The sequence below is a fragment of the Chlorocebus sabaeus genome, chromosome 2, assembly GCF_047675955.1.
Source record: "Chlorocebus sabaeus isolate Y175 chromosome 2, mChlSab1.0.hap1, whole genome shotgun sequence".
Taxonomy (NCBI): domain Eukaryota; kingdom Metazoa; phylum Chordata; class Mammalia; order Primates; family Cercopithecidae; genus Chlorocebus; species Chlorocebus sabaeus.
In genome coordinates, this window is record NC_132905.1 from 96,985,181 (window position 1) to 97,002,302 (window position 17,122).

The following is a 17,122-nucleotide window of genomic DNA, read 5'->3' on the forward strand; positions in this document are numbered from 1 at the left end:
TATAGTTTTACATTTTACATTTAAATCCGTGATCCATTTGAGTTGATTTTTGTGTAGAATAAGTCTCAAAACTGTGTAGATTGTTTCCTCCCACCCTGTTATTCCTTTTCAAAATTGTTTTAGCTATTCTGGTTCCTTTGCCTGTCCACATAAATTTTAGAATGCTCTTATCTAGAGCTACAAAAAAATCTTACTGAGATTTTGATAGGAATTGCATTATACCTGTATATCAATCTGGGAAGAATTGAGATCTTTACTGTGTTGAGTCTTCCAATCCACAGCTATGGCGTGTCTCTCCATTGATTGACAACTCTGATTTCTTTCATCAGTGTTTTGTAGTTTTTGACACATAAGTTGTGTACATGTGTTTTTAGAATTATACCCAAGCATTTCTTTTCCTGGCCTGTGCCATCTTGAATAACAGTGGCAAGAGCAGACATTCTTGCCTTGTTACCGCCTTAGGACAGCTTTCAGTCAGTCACTGTTGGTGATGTTGGTTGCAGGTTTTTTTCTAGATGCTCTTTATCAAGTTGAGGAGGTTCTCCTATATTGCTTTTTATCTGAGAGATTTTATTTTGTTCAATTTTGTTAAATGCTTTCCAGCATTGATTGATATGATTATGTGATTTTTCTTCTTTAGCCTGTTAATAATGGACATTACATGGATTGATTTTTTGAATATTGAACAAGCCTTCTATTCTTGGAATAAACTCAGCTTGGCCGTGGCACATAATTCTTTTCATATATATTCTTGAATTCTCTTGGCTAATATTTTGTTCAGCATTTTTGTCTATATTTATAAGGGATATTGGTGTATAGTTTTATTTTTCATACTGTGTTTCGTTTTGGGATCAAGATACATAAACTTACATAAAATGGATTGGGAAGTATTCCCTCCTCTTATTTTTTCTGGAGATTATGTAGACCTGGTGTTAGTTCTTAAATCTTTGATAAAGAGAATTGGTCTATTTCACCTAAGATGTTAAATTTAGGAGTTTAGAGTTGGTCTAGTATTCTCTTCATAGCCTTTTGGTGTTAGCAGGGTCTGTAGTGATCTCTCCTGGTTTTATTTCTGATATTGGTCTTTTGTGTCTCTCTTTTTTTTTTGTCTTTCTAGAGGTTTGTGTAATTTTCAAAGAACAGTATTTTGTTTTATTGATTTTTTTTTCGGTTGTTTTTCTGTTTTCAGTTTCATTGATTTCACTTTGATCTTTATTATTTCCTTTCTTCTGCTTTGGGTTTGTGATGTTCCCGTTTTTCTAAGATCTCACGGTGGGAGCTGGGATGATTGATTTGACTAGCTTAATGTTTATTACAACCCAGTTAATGTGGCAGGCTTTAAGCGTAGCTGCTAAGCTCACACGTTCTGCTCAGTGGTGGCCCACAGAGTCAACGCCTTGGGGTGGTGTTCCCTTTATGCTATTTAACTGCTCACGTGTCAGGGCACGTGACTGTGCCAGGCCCGGCACTGTAGGCTCCTCTCCCCTGCCAGCTGCCCACCCAGGCTTCACAGTCAGTGGATAAAGTGGCCCATGTGGATCTAACTCCAGATGCCTGGAGTCCTCCATGGCGCATGGACGAACATTTGCATGGAGCTTGCTGTGGGCCGGTCACAGTTCCAAGCACTGTACAAGCAAGAGCACCGGGGAAAGCCATGATGACACTTGTGCTGGGGTCAAGAGTCAAGGTGGGTGCCAGAGGCTGACTCCCCAGCACAACTTGGAATACCTCAGCCCTGCTCACTTCCAGTGCCTCCCAGGCCTGTGCTATAATCTCTTGAATGTTCTTATCGGTCAGGGAGAACTTGGTTCATGGAACACTCAAGAGTCCACCAAGCCAAGTCTATTGAAAAAGGTGTGTGATCAGAATGCAGGGTCTTCCTCGTCATCCTCCTGGCTGTAAGGCACGTGGAATATGGCAGTGAGATGACGGTAATCTTTTGGGAGCCACAGTGCAGGCTGACGTTGCAGGCTGGCTTGTTGTGTTTAATACACCGTGGTGCATCTCTTGCTTTCCATGTGTGGTGTGTGCGTTCCGAAGCCACGTCATCTGAGGGTGTTCTTTCCCTCAAGCCTCTCCTTCCTTTTTTAATGGTGTCATTATGCTACTTATTTTAAAGTTCTAAACATGGGTTTTCCGTTTTCTAGTAATTCCTTCAACGTATGTGTTCTGACTTGCAGCAGATTCAAAGTGCCATTACAGGCACCATCAGCCCTCAAGGAATTGTGGTGCCGGCGTCTGCGCTGCAGCAGGGAAACGTAGCCATGGCGACCGTGGCAGGTACGATGCCGGAAAAATGGACATGCTCTCCATGAGGTTTTGCAGAAAATGGTCCTGTGTGTTAGATTGACAGTATAAATATAATTTTAAGTTAATGCCATTTTCTAATATAGCAATGTTAGAAGCTAGAGGTCTCTGAATGCCTCTTTCTTGTTAATACTCAATAACAAACATTTTATGTAGATGATGTTTCTTTATTTCTCTACCAAAAATATATTGGAAAGAAAAAAGGTTTTATATAGGAGTTGAAAATAACACCAAAAACCAGTTGTCATTTTCAAATAACATAGTTTTTTGTTGTGCTTTTAATAGCACCCTGGAAATCTTAAGTTTTATCATTAATTGATGACAATCAAATAAAAATGCAGTCTTAGCGTTAGTATTACTTGTAGAACAAAAACTGTTACAGGAAGGGGACAGACTCCAGAGTTTCCTGGTGCGTAGAGAACATTGAAAACACAAAGCATCTGGCCGGGCGCGGTGGCTCAAGCCTGTAATCCCAGCACTGTGGGAGGCCGAGACGGGCGGATCACGAGGTCAGGAGATCGAGACCATCCTGGCTAACACGGTGAAACCCCGTCTCTACTAAAAATACAAAAAACTAGCCGGGCGAGGTGGCGGGCGCCTGTAGTCCCAGCTACTCCGGAGGCTGAGGCAGGAGAATGGCGTAAACCCGGGAGGCGGAGCTTGCAGTGAGCTGAGATCTGGCCACTGCACTCCAGCCTGGGCGACAGAGCGAGACTCCATCTCAAAAAAAAAAAAAAAAAAAAAAAAAAAAAGAAAACACAAAGCATCATGGAAATGGGACATGGCAGGGAGGGAGGGGTAGAAATTTACACCAAAGACCTCACATAATAGCACAAAGGGAAACCTCAGTGGGAAAAAGAAAGCACCATTTATCCAAAAATATAACTAGAATAAAATAGTTATTATTTAGTACCCTTGCCCAAATCCTTAACATGTGCTAATTTTAGGAAAAAGTAGAAAACAGAGGCTTGCAGAAGGAAGGGAGCCCTCACACCCCAGGTCGGTTGGTGGTGTGTGAGGCGGACTGTATGGGCTGCTGGGCACCTAGTGCTCACCCACCTGCCCACCCACTGCTGCAGGTGCCCGAGTAGCCCACCCAGGGAGTTTGTGATACTTTATAGTGACAAGTCAACTGGCAAAGGATTGTTGATCATTTGAAATGATTAAAAAGCTCATCAAACTAGGGATTTTATTCCTTTTGTAAGTATATCAAGAAGAGGGCTGGTCACAGTGCCTCACGTCTGTAATCCTAGCACTTTGGGAGGCCAAGGCGAGAGGATGAGTTGAGACCAGGGGTTAGAGACCATCCTGGGCAACAAAGCAAGATCCCTGTCTCTACAGAAACAGAAAAAAGAAGAATGGTTTAAATCATTGAGACTTAAAAGCAGCCTCATATTTTTATTCTCCCTTTCGAGGTGGCACAGTGTATCAGCCTGTCACGGTCGTCACTCCCCAAGGCCAAGTGGTCACACAGACATTGTCGCCCGGGACAATTAGGATCCAGAACTCCCAGGTGCGTGCGCCATTTTATGGAAGGCTTTGGGGGCGAGTGCTGCCCACACAGGGAGGGGCACAGGTAGAACAAGCATGAGCCCTTCCCTCTGCCTGAAGAGCCTTTCTCTTGTGTAGCAATTTCTGGTTTCTCTGAATGTCAGTGTTTTGTTTCTTTGTACTCTTATCTCTCTCGTTGTAGAGAATTTGCAAAGTTTAGAAAATTCTGAAGGAACAGGAAAAAAGTCACTCATAACCACCCCCCCCGGCCCCTGCCCCCACCCCAGTTATCCAGTGCTAGCGTTGGATCATGTGTGCGTCCACCAGGGGCAGAGGTCTTGTAGGCACACGCTCCCCCGCGGTCCCCACAGAGGGCACAGCAGAACTGCCAGGCAAACTTTTCAGACCAGAGAGCCTGGCCCACACCTCCATCATGACAGTGTCGTCGGGCCCGGGCTTTCAGGCCTCTCTGTCACCCAGGCTGGAGCGCAGTGACGCGATCTCTGTGGCTCCCGAACCTTGCCTGTCTTTGGTGTGTGTTATCAGTTCTTACTTTAAGAACATTGATTCTGGGCTGGGCGCGGTGACGCCTTTATTCCCAGTACTTTGAGAGGCCAAGGCGGACAGATCACGAGCTCAGGAGTTTGAGACTAGCCTGGTCAATATGGTGAAAGCCTGTCCCTAAAAATACAAAAATTAGCTGGGTGCAGTGGTGCATGCCTGTAATCCCAGCTACTTGGGAGGCTGAGGCAGGAGAATTGCTTGAACCCAGGAAGCAGAGGTTGCAGTGAGCCGATATCGTGCTACTGCACTCCTGCCTGGGCGACAGAGTGAGACTCCATCTCAAAAAACAAAACAAACAAATAAAAAAACATTGATTCTGGCCGGGTGTGGTGGCCCACGCCTATAATCCCAGCACTTTGGGAGGCCAAGATGGTTGGATCTCTTGAGGTTAGGAGCTTGAGACCAGCTTGTCCAACGTAGTGAAACCCTGTCTCTACTAAAAATGCAAAAATTAGCTGGACGTCGGGTGCATGTCTGTAATCCCAGCTACTCGAGAGGCTGAGGCAGGAGAATCGCTTGACCTGGGAGGCGGAGGTTGCAGCGAGCCAAAATCATGCCACTGCACTTCAGCCTGGGCAACAAGAGCAAAACTCCATCTCAAATAAAATAAAATAAAATAAACAAAAAACCCACATTTTTTTGAGAATTTGCAAACCTAAAAATGAGTTTATTTTGATCTCATATTTGATATGCTCTGTTTACTTGTAGAATTCCGGGTTGAAAATCCTTTCTACCCCACATTGAGAAAGCATTACTTTTGTGTTTTGTTTTTCTGAGATGAAGTCTCACTCTGTCGCCCAAGCTGGGGTGTAGTGGTGTGATCTCGGCTCACTGCAACCGCTACCTCCCAAATTCAAGTGATTCTCCTGTCTCAGCCTCCCGAGTAGCTGGGATTACGTGTGTGTGTCACTATGCCCAGCTAATATTTGTATTTTTAGTAGAAATGGGTTTCACCATGTTGGCCAGTCTGGTCTCGAAATCCCGGGCTCAAGCAATCTGCCTGCCTCGGCCTCCCAAAGTGCTGGGATTACAGGTGTGAGCTGCCGCACCCAGCTCTCAAGAAGGTTGGTGTTGTTTTTTCCAATCTTTTGTGTTTTTCTTATCTTTTACAGGCTTCTCTTTTTTTGCAGGTGCTCTGATTTTTTTTTTTTTTTTTTTTATGTGGGTATCTCTCTGTTCTTTTTTCCTTTTTTTTTTTTTTTCCAAGAGACAAGGTCTCGCTCTGTTACCCAGGCTGGAGTACAGTGGCACAAACTGCAGCCTTGACCTCCCAGGCTCAAGCAGTCCTCCCGCCTCCACCTCCTGAGTAGCGGGGACTACAGGCATGTGCCACCTTGCCCAGTTAATTTTTAAATATTTTTGTAAAGACAAGGTCTCCCTATGTTGCCCAGGCTGGTCTTGAACTCCTGGGCTCAAATAGTCCTCCTGCCTTGGCCTCCCAAAGTGCCGGGATTACAGGTGTGAGCCACCATGCCCGGACTGAAGTTAGGTTTATATGTGAGTTCTTAAATAGGCTGACCTATCCATGCTGCGGACCCTACGGAGTGATTTTGCCTTCTTCCTTCCCTGGTCTGTGCAGTGCACAGTGGCAGCGTCATCTCAGCAGGCACCTGGGGAGGGAGATGACATGTGAGGGAGGCCGTGCCAGGGCCTGGAGCACGGCCTTGTAACGAGCAGATCTTCTCTCGTGTTTTGTGAGAAAGAATTTAACAAAGAAATGCCATTCACATCTTTTTCTTTTAAAATCGAGTTGGCAGAGTAGCCTACTCTTTCCTGGGTGACAGGAGGGAAGGTCCGTATCTCCAGTGCCTGCAGAGGCATTTGGAACAAGGAGTCAGCCTGTGGCCTCCTGTTCTGTGGCCCCTCTTTCCGCCGTTGTGCTGTTTCTGTTTCTTTCCCTTCTGCTCCCCTGGCGTGTCCTACTCTTGAGAGTTGGATTTTCTGGTGTCCCTGTTCGTTCTCATTGGTTCTTGACATCCCTTTTCGGCTAGGAAGTCACATGTTCTCACTGACCTCACTGCAGGAGACACAGGTGGGAACAGGTGGTGGGTGAGAGGAGCATGGCATTCCTGCCTGCAGAGGATAGGCTCTGAGCCTCCCTGCCTGAGAGGCCTCTGCAGAGCCAAGTCACTAGTGCAAAGACTTATCACGTACCAGCCTGGGCAACAGGGCGAGACCCTGCCTCTACAAAAAGTAGAAGAAATTAGATGGGTGTGGTGACATGTGAGTCTGGTCCCAGCTACCCAGGAGGCTGAGCTGGAAAAATCACTTGAGCCCAGGAGTTCAAGGCTGCATGAGCCATGACTGCACCACTGCACTCCAGCCTGAGCGACAGAGCAAGGTCCTGTCTCAAAAAAAAAAAAAGAAAAGCCCGGTAATGTGGAGGGAACCACGTCCTGAAACATCAGTCCACACAGGGTCCCGTGCATGGGCCTTGACTACTAGTCCTTTCCCTGTCCGATCCTTGGCTGTTTTCTCCACCTGCAGTTGTTAGTACTTCGATATGTGAGAATTTCCTATGCTTTCTAATGTTATTTTTCAACTGTTTAAAAGCTTCAGTTACAGTTAAACCAAGATCTCAGCATCTTGCATCAAGATGATGGTTCATCTAAGAACAAGAGGGGCGTCCTGCCGAAGCACGCCACGAACGTGATGCGGTCCTGGCTCTTCCAGCACATCGGGGTAAGGACGGCTGGGCCGGCCCTTGCCTTGCAGCCCTCTGCGACACTTGCTCTCTGGCTTATGTGTCATGGAAAAGGGTTACTTCTCTGGGCTCAGAAAGTCAAAGGCCTGACTTTCAGGACTTCGTGGCATGCCCATAATGGGGGGAGCCTGTGGCACTGCTGCAGGAGACTTGAAGGGCAGCCAGGGCCACCGTGAAGGAGCACCCGGGCGCATGTGAGCTGTGCACGTGCGTGTGAGACAGCCCACCACGAAGGACGATGGGATCAGGTGAGCCAGAAAAGTGGCCAGAGAAGCGGTGTTCTGGGGCTGCAGCCAGGGAAGTTGCTGTGTTTCTGTGTGTGGGGTTGACAAGGAAGCCGAGACTGGTTAGAGACATCTCAGTGCCAGGTGCACCTACAGGCGGGCCACCGGGTGGGTGCCTTTTGCTGGAAGCGAGTCTGTCCCACGGGGAGCATCGGTTTACCCAGCGCATGTGCACCCGGCTTCCCCCGCCGGGGCATGGCCGCGGGTTCTCCCTGTCCCCAGGACATCTGAGGAAGTGCGGTGGTGGGCCTGCTTGCTGAGTTGCTTGGGGGGACCTGCTCCGCAGGCTGTGTGTCACCATTGCTGCCAGCCTGCTGATCCAGGGCAGAAGAGAGCAGGTGGGGCTCTCCTGGGGCAAGCACAGGGAGGCCGAGGCAGGAAGGCAGACGCCAGTTTGGCTTGGCCGTAAGTGTTCGCCCTTCTCTCCCGCTGTCACCGCTGATTGGTGTGGGACTGTGGCCATATCCGCCCATCTTCTCAGCCTCCTCCTCCTCGGCCTTCTGCGCCGCATCTGCCCTTCCCTCCTGCTGTCTCCTCTCCAGGGCACCTCCACTGGGGCTGAGGCCTGTTTCTCCTCAGCACCCTGTCCTTACCCTCCCCTGACCATGCCCCTGAGCCCATGGCCATCTGGCCATCTCGTGGCCCACTTTTCTCTGGCTGCCTCAGGCTCCTCGGTTGAGGAAGGGGTCCATGGGAGTGACTGGCCTGAGGGCTCGAAACTGACAGGTGGTGTTACTGAGTGGTCCTGGGAGGGGAAGGGCCCTCTCCTGGGCGGAAGGCCTGGCAGGAGCCTTGGCTGTGCCTCTTCCGCTTGCCTGCCCTGGCCTCTTGGTCTCCACCGAGCTGCTTCCATGGACGTAAGGTAGCGAGCAGCACATGTCAGGAGAAAGAAGTGCCACCTGTGAGCAGCTGGGCTGCTCTGAGAAATTGGCCCAAAGAGATCAGTCACAAGAAAACGGAAAGATTTGTGTAAGAATGTTAGTGTTGTTCAGTATAATAATGGAAAGCGGGTTGGCTATGTAGATGAGGACGTACCGGTTTGATGGAGTATCACACGGATAGTTAACATAAGGAATGAGGGCTCTAAGCAGTCGGGAGGTTTTGTGAAGGATAGGAAGTCACAAGGCAGCATGTCGCTATATTTACACACCGTGATTATTACAGCCAATCGGTATATGTATACTATAATCATAGAACAACACCAAGTGGTGGGATTGGGTGAGTACTCTCCTTTCAGCTTTCCTTGAATGTTTTAATAATTTCTGAAACAATAAACCCGCTCATCATGTCCAGTGAAGATGCTGCTTTTCTTCCCGTGAGGAAGAAAAGTCCTAGCCGGGCGCGGTGGCTCACGCCTGTAATCCCAGCACTTTGGGAGGCCGAGGCGGGCGGATCACAAGGTCAGGAGATCGAGACCATGGTGAAACCCCGTCTCTACTAAAAATAGAAAAAAACTAGCCGGGCGTGGGGGCGGGCGCCTGTAGTCCCAGCTACTCGGGAGGCTGAGGCAGGAGAATGGCGTGAACCCGGGAGGCGGAGCTTGCAGTGAGCCGAGATTGCGCCACTGCACTCCAGCCTGGGCGACAGAGCGAGACTCCATCTCAAAAAAAAAAAAAAAAAAAAAAAAAAGAAAAGAAAAGTCCTCAGTCCCTCCTTGCCCTCGTTTCTTGGCAGCGCTGTCCCCCTGTGCTTCCCGCACACTCTGGGGCAGCATCTCTGGCCGTTCGGTGTTTTCTGCTTGTGTGCTGGTGTTTCCTGCTCTCTTTCGATTTTATGAGCTTTTTAAAGGGGGAGAACAGTATTTCTGTTTCCATGACCTTGAGCTCAGAGCCACACGCTCATTGATGGAGTCAAGTTGAGTCACACTGCCAGTTAGTTTGAGGAAACAAGCGCATCACTGCTGAGGCACATCCGAGGCTGCTCCATCCCCCTGCGATAAGCAGGGGTGTCTCCACACCACACTCAGCGTCCCTTTCACATCAAAGCCGAGTAAACTCCCTCTGCTGACTCAGTTGGTGCCGTTCATTCTCCTGGGTCCCTGTTGATCCAAAATCAGGGACTTTAGTGCATTCAGGTTTTAGAGTAAATGTCGCGTTGGTTTCCACATATAGACAGTCATCAATCTTGGAGAAATTAGCATAGCTAGAAATCATTTACGGTTGGTACTTCTGTGAGTTTTGCTATTTAGTTCTGGTTGGATTTTTTTTTTTTTTTTTTTTCCTGCACTCCCAGGCTGGAGTGCTGTGGCGCGATCTCGGCTCACTGCAACCTCTGTTTCCTGGGTTCAAGCAATTCTGCTGCCTCAGCCTCCCAAGTAGCTGGGACTACAGGTGCGTACCACCAGCCCCGGCTAATTTTTTGTATTTTTGGTAGAGACGCAGTTTCACCATGTTAGCCAGGATGGTCTTGATCTCCTGACTTCGTGATATACCCACCTTGGCCTCCCAAAATACTGGGATTACAGGCGTGAGCCACTGCACCCGGCCAGATTTTTTTTTTTTTTAGATGGAGTTTTGCTCTTGTTGTCCAGGCTGGAGTGCAGTGGGGTGATCTCAGCTCACTACAGCCTCCGCCTCCCAGGTTCAAGCAATTCTCCTGCCTCAGCCTCCCAAGTAGCTGGGCATACAGGCACCCGCCTCCACACCCAGCTCATTTTTTGTATTTTTAGTAGAGATGGGGTTTCACCATATTGGCCAGGCTGGTCTCAAACTCCTGACCTCAAGTGATCCACCTGCCTTGGCCTCCCAAAGTGCTGAGATTACAGCATGAGGCACCCTGCCCAGCCCTCTGGTTGGATTTTTTGTATGTGAAATGTTTCAATCATACATAAAAGAATAGCATAGCGGGCACTCCTGGTGCCAGCCCTGGGCTCAGTTCCTTACAGCACAGGTGAATCCAGCAGAGATCTCATCCCAGGAAAGCCGTCGATGGCATCAGCTCATCCCAGTGTCAGTTGATTCTTGTGGTACCCATGATGGAAACGTGTCCCCCAGCCTGCCTGGCCATTTCCTACTCCACCCGTTTTACAAACATGGGGGCAGTTTGTAAACACTTCGTGCCTCAGTCTCCTCTTCTGTAAAATAAAGACAGTGACAGTGACCATCTCAGCAGGTGCTTCTGAGGAATCAGTGAATTGTTATAGAATGGACAAGGTAATTGAAATGTGCTGTGTGTTGCTTGTGGCAGAGGCTCCTGGGCCAGAATCCATCCATCCATCCTCTTTACATGGATGTAGTTTATTGTTCATAAGTTAAAGTTCAATAAAGTTGATACAGGCCGGGCGCGGTGGCTCAAGCCTGTAATCCCAGCACTTTGGGAGGCCGAGACGGGCGGATCACGAGGTCAGGAGATCGAGACCATCCTGGCTAACACGGTGAAACCCCGTCTCTACTAAAAATACAAAAAAAACTAGCCGGGCGAGGTGGCGGGCGCCTGTAGTCCCAGCTACTCCGGAGGCTGAGGCAGGAGAATGGCATAAACCCGGGAGGCGGAGCTTGCAGTGAGCTGAGATCCGGCCACTGTACTCCAGCCTGGGCGACAGAGCAAGACTCCGTCTCAAAAAAAAAAAAAAAAAAAAAAGTTGATACAAAGTCTGTAGATTGTATCAAGCCTGGCGTAGACTCACTGCTGGACTGCATAGCTGCTCCTGGTGATGTCACTGCTGTTATCGTCACCGCTGAACCATTAGACATGGGGGCGGCCAAGCGCTGAACCTAGACATGGGGGCGGCCCACCTTGACCTGTGCACTAACCAGTCACTGAGGCACTAGGACATTCCCAGTACTAGGAGAAACACTTTGTTCTGTGAGACTCCAGTTAGGTTTTGGCTAGAAGCACTGTTGATGTTACCATTATTTTCTGATGATTATGTAATGCTCACATTTTGCCTAGATCATCTTGATTTCCTTTGTAAACTCGAAGGCCGTGGTAACCCTCCTTTTTATTTTCAGCATCCCTACCCAACAGAGGATGAGAAAAAACAGATTGCTGCTCAGACAAATTTGACACTACTCCAAGTCAACAACTGGTAAGGTGCCCTGCTTCCCGAAATCATGCCTGTCAGCACGGTAGAGCACTTGGAAATCCTGGCACCAATATATAGTGAATCTTGCTGAAAATAGGAGATCCCTCGTTTTCTTTTTTCCCAACTGAGACAGGTCTTGCTGTGTTGCCCAGGCTGGTCTCAAACTCCTGGCCTCAAGTGATCCTCCCACCCTAGCCTCTCAAAATCCTGGGATCATGGGTGTAAGTCACTGCACCCGACTAAAAATATGAGTTCTTTTAATGGGCAATGGGAGCAGGAGACTTAGGAATAAACCAGATTCAACCGAAGTTTTCATATCAATACCTCATTATGGACTGCATCCTGCCTGCCTCTTTAGAGCTGTTTTTTGGTCAGGCGCGATAGCTCACACCTGTAATCCCAGCACTTTGGGAGGCCGAGGCAGGCAGATCACAAGGTCAGGAGATCAAGACCATCCTGGCTAACACAGTGAAACCCCGTCTCTACTAAAAATACAAAAAATTAGCTAGGCGTGGTGATGGGCGCCTGTAGTCCCAGCTACTTGGGAGGCTGAGGCAGGAGAATAGTGTGAACCCAGGAGGTGGACCTTGCAGTGAGCTGAGATGGAGCAGCTGCACTCCAGCCTGGGCAACAGAGCAAGACTCCGTCTTAAAAAAAAAAAAAAAAAAAAAAAAAAAAAAACTATTTCTCTAGGGTGCTACTGTCCCGGAGCCCCACACTCATACAAAACGGTGATGTGAGGCCAGGTGCGGTGGCTCACGCCTGTAATCTCAGCTCTCGGGGAGGCAGAGGAGGGAGATAGCTTGAGACCAGGAGTTCGAGACCTGCCTGGGCAATATAGCGAGACCTCATTCTCCACAAAAAGGAAGAAGAAAAAAGGTATAACAGAACTGTGATGTGTTGTTAGTGGATGAGCCTTGGGATGGTGGGAGGCCAAAAGTAAGAGGTCCTGCCCCATGGGGGGACCCTCTGCTGCTTTTTCTTGTGGAGGTCCTGCTCCATGGTAGAGGCTGGGAGCCATTCCTAGGAGAGAAACGCCCAGGAGGACATTTCATAAAACGTCCCCTTCTAGTCCTGCTGTCAAACATTGCTGTGGACACTTAGACTGTGGCCGCGAGCCCGTGTTCCTAAGTGGCACCGAAGTGGGGGGTGGTCTTCCATTTTGGTTATTAGTCACTTGTCTCATTTTTTAAATTTACTTATTGTTTAGATGTAGGAAACAATTTCAGCTTAATAAAACTGGCATGCATAAAAGAAGAAAGCACAAATTCTTCCAGGTGTAAACATTATTATCTTTATCTTAACTGTGCTAAAATGTGAACTTGTTGAAGTTCCAGCAAGAAAGTCTTGTCTTTGTGCAGTTGTGTGTGCAGGAGGTGTGCCTCGGGGGTGCGTAACAGTCGTGTATGCAGGAGGTGTGCCTCGGGGGTGCGTAACAGTCGTGTGTGCAGGAGGTGTGCCTCGGGGGTGCGTAACAGTCGTGTGTGCAGGAGGTGTGCCTCGGGGGTGCGTAACAGTCGTGTGTGCAGGAGGTGTGCCTCGGGGGTGCGTAACAGTCGTGTGTGCAGGAGGTGTGCCTCGGGGTTGCATAAGCACTTCCATGATCCTGCATTCTTGCCATTCTTTTAGATTTGGGGAGTCACGACAGACTATACTATTTGCGTTATTTCCTGTTAAATCTTTTAAATAGAATATTAACAAAAATTTAAAGATTCTGAGTATGTTGTTGCTGCGATGGTTGTTACCTACTGCTCGTGTTCTTGGCTGTTTTCCTGGAGTCTATGTGGAAACCACTTGCTTTGGCTGGGGCACATCCGTGGTGGGTGGGCTGAAGGGGGAGGGATGCTTCTCTGGATGTGCTGGTGCCCAGTCACTGCTCAGCACCCTCCCGCTTTCCTTTGTTCATGATTTCCGGTGTTCCCTGACTTGCTACTATGTTGCATTAACAAATTGTCTTATCTAGGTTTAGTATAAACTTTTAATTTTTAGTATTAATAACAGTTTAATAATATAACTTTTAAAAATTCTAAATTTCTGAACTCTTTAATATTTGTAGCTATTTTTACTTTTTGTGACTTTCTTTTCTTTTATATTTACAAACATTACATCTTGGAGTGAGATGTACACACCCATCATTAGCTCATGCCTCTGCTGGTAGCAGCTTTGAATAAGAAGGATTTAAAAACACATTACAGGCCAGGCGCGGTGGCTCACGCCTGTAATCCCAGCACTTTGGGAGGCCGAGGGCGGATCATGAGGTCAGGAGATCGAGACCATACTGGCTAACACAGTGAAACCCCGTCTCTATTAAAAATACAAAAAATTAGCTGGGTGTGGTTGTGGGCGCCTGTAGTCCCAGCTACTCGGGAGGCTGAGGCAGGAGAATGGCGTGAACCCGGGAGGTGGAGCTTGCAGTGAGCCGAGATCACGCCACTGCACTCCAACCTAGGCGACAGAGCGAGACTCCATCTCAAAAATAAATAAATAAATAAAAATAAATAAAAACACATTACAGGCCAGGCACAGTGGCTTACACCTATAATCCCAGCACTTTGGGAGGCCGAGGCAGGCACATCATGAGGTAAGGAATTCGAGACCAGCCTGACCAACATGGTGAAACCTTGGCTCTACTAAAAATAGAAAAATTAGCTGGGTGTGGTGGCATGCACCTATAATCCCAGCTACTCAGGAGGCTGAGGTAGGAGAATGGCTTGAACCTGGGAGGTGGAGGTTGCAGTGAGCCAAGATCGCACCATTGCACTCCAGCCTGGGCAACAGGGTGAGACTCCATCTCAAAAAAACAAAAAAAAAAAACAAAAAAAACAACACATTCCAATAGCAGTGGGGCCTTCCCTCCCAGGTCTTGTTGGGGCTGTGGGTGGCCGTGGAGCTTGTGCTGCAGGGATCACCAGGTTCCTCTAAATGAAGCATGGTGGGATCCAATCTGCTTCATTATTATTAGACCGTGTCCTAATATGATTGTAGATATTTTAAAACCTTGGACTTTTAAAATTAAGCAACGTTAGAGCTGATCCAGTTCTAGTTCTGTTGTTTTGCAGAGGGGGGCACTAAAAAAAGAGAGAAGTTGTCACAATGACACACCAGAGTAGAATCTGAGTCTAAAAGTAATGCTTTTATTTCCCTGATACTGTGAACGTGGCTACTCAGCTATCCAGACAGCGAAGTCTGGCTTTTACTAGATGAGCAATGTGTGACTCTAACAGGAGGTCAACTGCTTTATCACTCGTGTTACTGAACAAAGAAGACAGAAATGAGGCCTTAAGCATGGTTGGTATTGCCGCTTCTGCATTAGGTTGGGGTAATGGATGAATCTGGACGGGTTCTGGTTTCACAGGCACTTTCATGGGACGGATGTTGTTTTTCTTTCCGTTTCTTTCCATTGCAGCTTCTTTGGTAGCAAAGTGGCCCAGTCGGTGGCATAGGGTGGCAGGTGCAGCAGAACGCATGTCTGGGTCGCTATCTTTGTCCTCCAGTCACTGCAGGAAGAAGAGCTGGCCTGGGAATTTGCGTCTCCGTGCACTTTCTCAGATTTAAAGGCGACAGCTCAGAGCATAAGAATGGGAACTGAAGACAGCAGCCCTTAATCTTAATGTATTTTGAGATTGCTGTCATACCCATTTGATATGAAACAATGTCTGCCCTGCCTTGCCAACCTGTGACTGTTGGGCCGGATGCGGTGGCTCACGCCTGTAATCCCAGCACTTTGGGAGACCAGGGTGGGCAGATCACAAGGTCAAGAGATCGAGACCATCCTGGCCAACATGGTGAAACCTCCTGTCTACTAAAAGTACAAAAATTAGCTGGGCGTGGTGGTGTGCGCCTGTAGTCCCAGCTACTCGGGAGGCTGAGGCAGGAGAATCGCTTGAACCCGGGAGGTGGAGGTTGCAGTGAGCTGAGATCGTGCCGCTGCACTCCAGCCTGTGCAACAGGGAGAGACTCCATCTCAAAAAAACAAAAACAGTGTCCATCCTGCCTTGCCAACCTGTGATTGTTACTGGTCTCGTTCTCTGTGGGGTCTTATCACAGGTGTGAGTTCCTAGTTTGACAGAGCCGCTAACGTCTCTTGGGGATTTCATCACTGCTGGTGCATATGTGCCGTGCTAGCCACGTGTCTAGGGCCACTGGATGACTTACGCCTTCAGTCATCTAAGAAACAGCTCATCAAAACTGGGAATAGTTTTTGAAAAGATGCAGCTCTTGCCTTAGATCATGCTTTGTGGTGAAACAAGAGGAGGTGGCAGTCCCATTCCCTGATGGCTCAGACATGTTGCCACCCAGAGGCTCTGCCACGTTGGTGATCTGGTGACATCCAGACGAGTGCAGACTGCCCGATCATCTCAGGCATGATGACACTACAGAAAGTCTTGCTTCTTTAACATTTTTCTTCCTTAGGGAAAATAGTGTCAGATTCACAAATTCAACAGTATCATCTATGTTGTTATAGTATCTAGTTCACAAACACGCGCTAAAGGAGTTAAGGCAAAAAAAAAAAAAAAGTGCCATGGACGAGTTGGTCCTTATTTACATGATTTTTAAAACAACAGGCTGTGTGTTTCTGGGCATTTAGATAATTTGGAATAGTGTTGAGTCCTCTTAAGTAGTTCTTATAGTGGAGAACGTGAGTTATTCTTTGTAGCGTGGTTCATAGAGCAGCGTGTTTGTTGGGATTTGTTAATCCTGTATAGGGTCTTTACGAAGTCTGTTTTCATGGAAGCTTCTCTTTGTCGACCCCAGGTTCATCAATGCCAGAAGACGAATTCTTCAGCCAATGTTGGATTCAAGTTGTTCAGAGACCCCCAAAACAAAGAAAAAGACAGCTCAGAACCGGCCAGTTCAGAGGTTTTGGCCTGACTCCATTGCATCAGGAGTCGCACAGCCACCGCCAAGCGAGCTCACCATGTCAGAAGGTATGGGTGGCCGGCCAAGGCCAGACATGGTGGACCGTGGGGTGGGGATTTTGAACAAGAGGCCTGGATTGGGCCTGTTAGCTCTGAGCCTCAGGTCACGCGGTGAAGGAAAGTACATGTGGTTCTCTTTCTCTGCAACTAAAACATGAGGAAGCTGCATTCTGGGTGCATGGGAGCTCTCAGTGAGAGTTAGGAGCACCAGTAGTAGAGAATGTAAAACACATGATAGAGATAAGAAATCATTAATTCTGCCTCCAAGACACAGTCACGGACAGTGGATCTTCTCCTTTGCTTCTGTGTTTGCTCTCCTTTTCCCTCCAACTCCAGGAGTGGAGGAGGGACTTACCCCGTTCTCACCATGTGTCTTCTTTCTCTTCATCCTCCATGGCCTTCTCTTGTTTTTGCTTATTCCCTGTGGCCTCTGCCCTCCATCCCCTGACACAGGCAGCCATTCTGATGTGTTTTATAGGCATCTGTCTGTTCGCGTGAGGTCTTCCTATTTCTGATGGTTTTGTGTGCATGTGTGTTTTTTTTTTTTTGTTTTTTTTTTTTTGAGACAGAGTCTCACTCTGTCGCCCAGGCTGGAGTTCAGTGACGTAATCTCGGCTCACTGCAACCTCTGCCTACCAGGTTCCCGCCATTCTTCTACCTCAGCCTCCCGAGTAGCTGGGACTATAGGTGCCCACCACCACGCCTGGCTAATTTTTTGTATTTTAGTAGAGACGGGGTTTCACCATGTTGGCCAGGATGGTCTCGATCTCCTGACCTTGTGATCTGCCTGCCTCGGCCTCCCAAAGTGCTGGGATTACAGGCATGAGCC

At 48.1% G+C, this 17,122-nt stretch overlaps 1 protein-coding gene across 5 annotated transcripts in view; it reads left to right on the forward strand.

Annotated features, from left to right (window-relative positions):
• The window catches only part of PKNOX1 (PBX/knotted 1 homeobox 1), a 70,945-nt gene that overhangs the window by 47,277 nt on the left and 6,546 nt on the right, over positions 1–17,122 (forward strand). For 3 of the 5 annotated variants that reach the window (XM_037984859.2, XM_037984864.2, XM_073010822.1), the window contains 5 exons: positions 2,181–2,280; positions 3,723–3,820; positions 6,916–7,044; positions 11,301–11,377; positions 16,130–16,302. In XM_037984859.2, the coding sequence (XP_037840787.1) occupies positions 2,181–2,280; positions 3,723–3,820; positions 6,916–7,044; positions 11,301–11,377; positions 16,130–16,302 (577 nt within the window). The remainder of the gene's footprint in view (positions 1–2,180; positions 2,281–3,722; positions 3,821–6,915; positions 7,045–11,300; positions 11,378–16,129; positions 16,303–17,122) is intronic. The other 2 variants (XM_037984863.2, XM_037984865.2) reach the window with 1 other exon arrangement.